We start from the raw sequence: 9,137 nt of genomic DNA on the forward strand, positions 1-9,137 counted from the left end.
CACACACACACACACATTTGTATACTACCTCCTTCGCAGTTGGGGGAGATGGATGCCCCTGGCCATTCTCTCCGCGGAGTGGAGGTGGGTGCAAGGTGATGATGTCATCTTCCTCTGGAGGCTTCCAGATGTACTGCTCCCCGTTGCCTATGAACACTGCCTCCTGGCAACACAATCAATTGAGGAGCTCACACTTAAACATGTTTTTAAATGTATGGAAAGTTGTGTTATGTTGTGCCACTGTGTGTCTTTGTGTGTGAACTATGACTTTTTATTTGCTGTTTTCTCAATAGGTAAACAGTGACCATGTTACACAGTGTGGGCAAACTGTGCATGTTTGTGTGTGTGAAAAACAGAGAGATAGAGATAGCTTTTGTTTTGAAGGTCAGAGATATGGATGACTGATTAATGTGGACTGCTTTTATCAAATTTGGTCAGCTCTGCTGTAATCAAAATGATTGACCAAACAAGGTTATAGTCATTAAAGTATCACTTCTACATTTTTTTTATTTATTTATGATAGATGTCTCTATTTCAACAATATCCACCTACTGTATGTTAAATGATCTTGCTTTTTATTTCTTTTTTGCTCTCCAAGAGTAGCTTTCATGTCAAGATCCAAACAAACAAATCTGTAAGTGGCACTGTCAGACAAAGAGGGGGCGTTGGAAATTATCCGAGTCTGTATCCTTTCAAAAACAGGTATACTTTAAAGAAAATGACAAACTAATTACTAGATGGTTTGTACCATGCAAGTGTCGAGGAGTGCCTGTTTTCAGCAAGAGTTAATCAGTTTCTCCTTTCTCTGTGAACTTTTCCATGAGGTTTTATGCAAATATAGTGAGTCAAAGATTTATGACAGAAAGACAGATCCACTGGCATGAAGACAATGCTGAAAAAAACACAAACCTTATTTAACTCTACTGGTGGTGGTCATTTTTAGCCAAGTGTTTAAGGAAGAAAATATAAATCCATGTTAAACAAAAGGAATTTTTACATTTAACTAATACTGAATGGTCAGTACAATGTATTGAGTTCTTCCTATTTCTTCCATTTTCTATTTGCTTAGTTGTAGATATGTGAAATCTATCTAATACAAAAATAAAATTCATAGTAAAACAACCAAAACTGCTCTTGTTAATTTTTTATCACTGCTGGTGATCAAAGCCAATTAGAAACCAATTAGAAAGAATGTAATGGTGTGTGCACATGCGACCAATGATGATTAAGCTTTTATATGCTCCTCCTGTGCAGTGAGAGTGAGTAATAGAAGCCGGGGCAGAGTAAATGACTACAATATGTGAACATTATTTATCCCCACACTGGCTGCTGGCTACCTGTTAGCCATTTCTAGATAGACTTGCTGATAGATTCAACAGGAACACACACACACACACAGGCAACTTGGCAGCCTGCCAAACTCTTACATAATCCATCCTTCTACTCTTTACTCTGGCCACTCTAATACCGTGCTGTGCAGCACAGTGCATAGGGGCAAAGGGAAGGAAGAAACACACAAACACGAGCATGCACACACACTCACACTATCAAGGATTTAGCAAGCACAGATTAAAAGTGCAGGTCAACAACTGGGCTGACATCCACAGCTAAGACAAAACTGTTTAAACACCATTATCAATCTTCTTAAGTCACTAACACAAAAGACAAAGTCACCTGTTTTATGCTCTGCCAAACATACACACACACAAAACCATACACACATTTACATGTGTGCCAGCAAACGCACGGGAAAGGCTGATCACCATCCGATCATTGTCCCTCTATTTCCCTCTCAGAACAACCCCAAACTGTGGCCTTGACTGTTTATAAACACATCCCAGCTGGCGCATACTGTACAACTCTATTATGTGATTAAAACATTCAAATAGAAGACAAGATTAAAAACACGAGATAATGAGGTTGATTATTTTGTAAACTAAGAATATGCTCACACATAAACTGAATATTAATGATGACTATGAATTATAAATGTGCGGCAAAATTTGATAAGAAGACATCAAGCGACTAAATCCATTTCAATCCTGAATATGTCTGACTATAAAGAGCTGTTTCTTTGTGGACAGTGCCCTCTGGTGGTACACAGACAGACATACAGGTTGGTGAGGTGGCTGGTTGGGTAATACAATGACACAGACCATATTGATCCAATGATTCCTGTACCTTTGGGAAGGAGTGCAGGTGAAACGGTTCCAGTGGTTTGCGCGGAAACTCCTGACTGCGATGTAGTGGAGGGGGAGCTGCAGAGGGTGAATCACTCACACTCGACTGGCTGTCTGACTGGCTGTCGGCCCCATTATTTTCCTTCCTGTTTGTCTTGTCAACCTTGATGTATTGAGTCACCAGTAAAAACATTTTCAGTGAATGCACACGGCAAAAGTCCACATAATCAAGTTTAAATTGGACTTCTCATGGATGTCAGAGAAATATTTTAGACCTATTAGTGGGACAAAATAAATTTAAATTAGTTGGCAAATGTTTTAAAAAGCAAGCAGTTATGTTATTGCGCAGTTTTGGTGAATCTTACTATTTTTCTTTATTTTTCAAAGCCAGACAAGCTGATTTATGTCTCTGTGTGCAGTCTGAAGGTTTGACAAACGGAGAACTGCTCCACTCAAAAGTTTAGAAAACTCACCTTCTCTAACACTGAATAAATTATCCTAACTTTAACAACTCTGCTTAAGGTGTATTGGCAACAAAATCCTAACAGATACATTACACTAGGCTTTAGCTTTTGGTCGTTAGTCATTTCCTTGCTACCACCCTCTACCACTGAACACTGATGTTGCAATACTTTAACCACTGCTGATAACATCAATCCGAGCCCACTGCTCTTCTCTTTCTGTTGCACAAACACTTCATTTAGTAACCATAGATACAATCACATCATATGGGAATCATATCAATATCATCAGTTCAGTAAACATGGTAAATGTATTCCATTACATCAAATCACAAATAACGCAGATTATCTGTCTTAACAGTTTTATCTGTTTTAGCACATATTGGTTGGAAATGCTACATTATCGTTGCCGTTTACAGCCCTACAACATCCTTAAGGTATCTGTTAGTTGATCCAACTCTGGCTTGGTAAAAAATATCAAATCCCCATGAAATAAAATGTCTCATTTAACGGAATCATCAAGAACATCTCATCTTTTATCTCAAGTCACTGTCTGAATAACTTAAAATGTATCTATGTTGTTACCTTTCTGAACTTCCGTATAGAAGCATACTCAGCTGCAGTTGGCTCTTGGACGGCCAGGGAGTTGACAGAAGACATAGGGGACCTGTTGACCCCACTCGCACCATTACCTCTTACTGTCATTGGTCCGTTGATGGTGCCATTCACCCTGCCATTCCCTCTGCCACCCTGTGAGACAAAATGACAGAGATGACACAAGTTACAAACAAATCACAAATCTAAAAGCACAACATTTGATGCACCCTAAACAAGGCCCAAAGCCACAGAAACTGCACAGCTGCAGCTCCACAACTTCCGACCTACATACACAAGCTGATGATGCATGCCATCTACAGGCAAACAAAGAAATAACTGTTATAGCTGTTACACTAATTGTATGCAGGTAAGTGTTAAATCTTTCTTTTTTGTGACATTAACACGTCTACATCTGCAGGTCTAAAATGCTGCTGCTATTACTTTTCTTTTCTGTAGGCAGCACAGGTTAGCATGTGTAGGACTTGCTTAGTAATGACAGCATAGCTCTCCCTCGTTGAGAGTTTTAATGTGAATTACTGGTGTGTGTTTGGGGTGCTTCACATTCAAATCATAATAATAAGTTTAGAGTTTTGGATGGACGTACATTCCCATTCCCAGTGCGAGCTCCGTTGGTCTGAGCTGGGGGGCTTTGGGCAGCTCTGATTGTAGCTGGCGTGTTGGCTGATGTGGGTGGTGGGGCAGAGGGTACTTTGGGGCCCGCGTCACCTTCCCGGACACCTACACTTTCATACAGGCCGTCATCCAGGCAGTGGGTGGGTGTGGGGTTGTTCCGTAGGCCCACCTCGGTGTACGTGTGGTCTCTAGCCTCCCCTCCTCCTCCTCCACCTACTCCACCTCCTCCTCCTCCACCATCTCCTGTTTCCCCTCCTCCCCCCTGGCCAGGTCCCTGAGGACTGGTGGGGATCTGGGGAAGCTGGCGCCCATGGGAGGGCCTCAGGTCTGTCTGGGAGCGCCGACTGTGGAGGAGCAGGAGGTCCATACTGGCTGGACGGCTCTTACTAACAGCTGCACAGAGAGGAGGAGGGGGAGGAGGAGGAGGGGGAGAAAGAAAGAGTCGGCAGAAATAGTAACAGCTCAGGGTTGTATATCATATATTGTCGCATACAAACTGTCACTCATCACTTACAGTTTCCATTGCAGGGAAAGCGATTGATCTCATGCAGCCTGGTGTCAGATTTGCTCATGGAGTTCAGTTTTGGGTGTCGAAGAGTACCCTGCTGTCGCAAACATACGGACAGGTTAATAAAACATGCACAGACATGTGCATCTGTATATATGACCAGCCATTCAAAGAGAACGGATACGCTAAATACAGCAGAAGGAAATGGAGACAAGGGCGAGAGAGGGAGCAAAATGAAAGCATGTCTCACCATATTTACAGATGTCCCTTTCTCTCCGGCTGGGGGGTGCTTGCTCTTGCTTTTTCTGACACAACATCACAGCGAGGAAGGTCATCAGGAGCCGGTGGACAGAGAGAGAGAACATACACACACTCAGAGCAGATAGATACTATCAGCATCAAACCCTGGTTAGGGCATGAAAGTCCTTGGTTAATAATAAGAGCCCAGTCAAAGAGTGAGTGGAGCGTGACTCAAGTTTTTTGCCAAAGCAGACATGTCCTCCACTGAGAAACTTTATTTTAATTTTCTTTTTCAGGGCAAGACCAAGCAAACTCAAGATTCCTTCATGCTAATTCCCTTTTCCACTACTATACTATCCTCTGATATAAAATGTATTTAGTGTAGTGTTTCATGGATCCCTGGAGGGGTCTGTAGCTATAGGAAACTGTTGATATGGTGAGAGAGAGTAACGAGATGAAGTAAGAAGACAAAAGCTCCTGGGTGCAGGTGTGAATGTGAGAAGTGTTCTACCCCCACCCCTTTTCTCTCACATTTGAGGATCTGCATCTAATATAATGTGTGATCTCACTCCTGCGCTGCAAAAAACAAGGTAGCAATACATTCCTGGTTTCCAAACAGGTGCAGGAATCCTAGAAATGTCTAATTATACAAGTTGCTTGAAATATAACGCAATACCACAGTGAGCTGTATCAGATCCATGTTACTGGTGCTAGCTATTCTCTCCTCTAGTGAGCTGGAACTCAATCCTTTTCATACAAACATATGGCCATCATACCCCAAGGGGACCATGAGAAGACGAAGAGAGCTCCCCTTGGAGATGTTCATAATAACATGGCACAAGAGGGGGTTTAAGGTAAAAATGACATGAAGACGTATAAAGAACGGCATCAGTTATAGACTAAACTTTTGTTTCAGACTAAGATTTTATAAGATATCTGCTGTAATCTAGCATCAGTGTAGGAGGGTTTTAAAAAAAATCAATAGCAGGGAATCAATAGTAGTTGGTCTCTCTGTCCGGTATCTATGGTATTTGTATATGACGATTCCAGGGAATTTGAACTGGTGAACTACACAACGCTTGACAAATCTGCCCCTCAACATTACCGACATTCAGTTGGGTGCATATTTTATTTTTTAGATCTTAACAATAGTGTGGTTTCACTTCCAGGACATGAGCTGGTTTGACATTTCTCTACATCCTTATCTGTGTATCCCTTGGCAACAAAGCCATAGAGCAGCCTCTGATTGGTCCCTGAGGGTTCTGAAAAAAAAAACAAAACTATAGTCTGTTCTATTGCTCTTGCCTGGCTCAGAGTCTGATCCTCTTAAAACCACAAGGTGCTCCATTGCTTTCGCCTGCTGAGGAGTCTGTTAAAGAGGGGTGACGTGAGGCTGCTCTGACTCTGGCCTGTCTCCTCAGTGTCCTGTAAACATCATTTCATCTGATCTGACACTCGCATCCATTAACATTCATTACTGCCACTCTGCTCAGAGCAGGGGATAAAAGAGATGGAGAGGATGGATGGAGGGAGGAGAAAGAAGGGAGGAGAAGAGTTCAGAAGAAGTAGAGACACATAAAAGAAGGAGAGGATGATCTGGGAGGGCACGGAAAGCTGGCAGTAGAGATGATAAAACTCTGGCTGTTCTCTTTTTTTTATTTCAGTACGGCCCTTGCTTTTCTTTCACATCTCAAGTCATGTGACCACCTTCTTACCTTTGGCAGCCAACGCAGACAAGGACAATAAGGATGGTGACCACAAAGGCAGATGCTGCTGCGATGGCTCCCAGGAGCAGCAAGTTTTTGTAGGTAGGGTCATTTGGCCCTTCACCGTAATCCATGACACCCACTCCGTCTCGCTTACTCACTCACTTCCACTCGAGCTCAAACTCTGTCACACAGACCGTCTGCTCAGGAAAACCTGCAGAGATACGAGTGGTGGGAGAAAGAAAAGAGAAAGATACAACATGTGAGTGACATGAGAGATAAGAACAAACTGAAGAAATGCTGCAGAGAGCGAGGTGAGAAACGGTGTGTGTGCGTGTGCTTGGTTTGCCTTTGGCTTTTTGTCACTGTCTCTTTCTGACATATCAGTTTCTATTTTTGACTCACTAGCAGAATAATGCACAGAAAATAGAACTCCTTACAAGGCAGCCAGTATGAGCATGCCAAAAAAGGTTTCATCACAATCCTTCTTTTTGTTGTTAAAAAAAGATCAGAATCATACCGTAACATTCATTTGACTAGCCAAAGAGATTCTTGTTAGTTTAACAGGAAAAACCAACTGCGCTCCCCCAGAGTAGTGTCTTACTGACAGAGGTACCAGATCCACTGCTGCTACACTTCTCTTCCTGGCAGAACACCTTTCTTTTCTTCTCCAATCAACTGTGGTTCAAACACTCAAAACAAGATTTTCATTTTTTATAATAACAGTAGCACATATTGTAGTGAGTGTTGTACTACAAACAGGGTAGCGCTTTCGCCTATCAGACACACAAGGGCAAATAAACCCTCCACACACACGCACACACACACATACACACACAGTTAAATCATGTCAGACAAAATTATCTTTGAGGGGATTTTCATGCATTTCAGAGAGGGAAATATTGCCCTTTTTACTCCACTGGATGGCAGTTAATATTTATATATTGGAAAATAAGGGTTTTATGTGTGAAACATTCAATGTGCTCAGAGAATACTGTGTGCTGTTTTTAAGGAACAGTTTTGGGAAATCAACTTGCTTGGTTTCTTTCTGAAAGTAAGATGTGAAGTCTGATACCAGCTTCATGTCTGTGCATACCCAGCTGGAGTCAGCTGGACATGTTTAGTCTAACTTATCATAAAGAAGGAAGAGGGAAATAGCTAGCTGGACTCTCCCAGACACCTCTTAAGAGTCTTATTTACTTTATATTCTTGTTTTTTTAATCGTACATTAATAGAAATGTAAAAAAAAAAAAGAAAGAAGAATTTGAGAACAATCTTCTCACGTCACACGTATTTCCCACCTATTCCTTTAAACTATCTTGCAGTATATGATGTAGCTACTACAAATAGTAACAGTAAAGTATTTATATACTGTAGTATTGGTACTGTATGTTGTAGAGGACCAGTGTGTACCATTTGTGGCATCTAGTAGTAAAGTTGCAGATTACAACCAACTGAATACCACCTGCCTTCCAACTGTGTAGGAGAAACACTTGCGAAAAACATAAATGGCCCTGTCTAGAGCCAGTGTTTGGTCTGTCCATTCGGGGCTACTGTAGAAACATAGTGGTTCAACATGGTGGATTCTGTAGAAGAGGAACCGCTCCTTCTGTAGATAAAAACAATTAATTCCAAGGTAATTTTTATTTTCAGGTGATTACACACTAATGAATATTGACTGAATATTATATTTCATTTCTTCCAATAGATTCTCATAAATGTTACACACTCAACCTTTAAGTAGATGATTTCCAGAGTGTGACCACCTCTAAATAAAATAAAGTAATTGATTTAAATGAGTCCAGGTTTGAGTTGCAGCTATTCATAAATGTATTACTAGGTTCCTTAATTCATATATCCAGATTCAAATTAGGGATTTACAAAATGTTGTTACACCATTAAAACTTTAAATGTCTTAGACTTAACATAGTAATGTTCTGTAGCACTGTCCTATCAAAAGCAACAACTAGTTCACATTATTATTGAACATCATATTGACCGTAGTTTATGTAACCATCAATCTAAATTAATCATATATTAAGCCAGCTTTAATTCATATTTTGTCAGTTAGTTCAGTTAGCTGGAGTTACACCTAGCATCCACTGGCTGTAAATATTTAGTAAGAACTACTCTACTACATAGGAACTAGTTTGTGTGGTGCGACCCGTTTTAATCTCCATCATACAGTAAACATCGATGTTACAAACAAATCTTAACTTGGAGCTTGGTGCAACCGGCTCCTGAAGTAAAGCCTCCAAAATGTCACCTGAACAGAGAATGTGTTCAGTTTGAGGCACAAATATGTTCACAATTACTGAGCACAAGACATTTGGAATTTGGAACAGTTGTCAATACCTGCACTTACTGCTTTGCACATTTCTCATGGGCACAACAACACTTGCATACAACACATACGCTGTACATTCTTTTATAAACAGAGACAATGGCAGCAATGTGGTTAAAGTATTAGATTAGAGAGAATGCTGAACATCAGGGATCCAAATGACAAAGCAAGCAGTGAGCAGAAGGAGGTCATGGCATGCTACTGTATACACTGTGTGTGTGTGTGTGTTGCTGTGTGTGTGGTGTGCTCGAGTGTCGGTGAGGAGAGAGTGAGGAGACTGACCCGAGACGAGAGAGAACAGAGAGAGAGGATTGAGAGAGAGAGAGAGAGAGATTGTGGAATATACCACCACAGGATCTGGCTCTGGCTTTCTGTTTCTTGGAGATAAAACTGCATCTTTTTTTTCCATGTCCTCTTTTCTTGGACCCTCTCCCTTCCACCAGATCTCCTCTCCTCCTCCTCTCTCTC

At 41.3% G+C, this 9,137-nt stretch overlaps 1 protein-coding gene across 1 annotated transcript in view; it reads right to left on the reverse strand.

Annotated features, from left to right (window-relative positions):
- LOC118324991 overlaps positions 1-9,137 on the reverse strand; it is a 40,636-nt gene that overhangs the window by 6,330 nt on the left and 25,169 nt on the right. Inside the window, exons 2-8 of the mRNA XM_035657520.1 lie at positions 6,335-6,539; positions 4,630-4,684; positions 4,386-4,473; positions 3,843-4,264; positions 3,227-3,391; positions 2,182-2,343; positions 29-163 (exon numbers count right to left, since the gene is read on the reverse strand). Of these exons, the coding sequence (XP_035513413.1) occupies positions 29-163; positions 2,182-2,343; positions 3,227-3,391; positions 3,843-4,264; positions 4,386-4,473; positions 4,630-4,684; positions 6,335-6,459 (1,152 nt within the window). The 5' untranslated portion in view covers positions 6,460-6,539. The remainder of the gene's footprint in view (positions 1-28; positions 164-2,181; positions 2,344-3,226; positions 3,392-3,842; positions 4,265-4,385; positions 4,474-4,629; positions 4,685-6,334; positions 6,540-9,137) is intronic.

The sequence above is a fragment of the Morone saxatilis genome, unplaced genomic scaffold, assembly GCF_004916995.1.
Source record: "Morone saxatilis isolate NCDOM2014 unplaced genomic scaffold, NCSU_SB_2.0 Contig15, whole genome shotgun sequence".
NCBI lineage: Eukaryota > Metazoa > Chordata > Actinopteri > Moronidae > Morone > Morone saxatilis.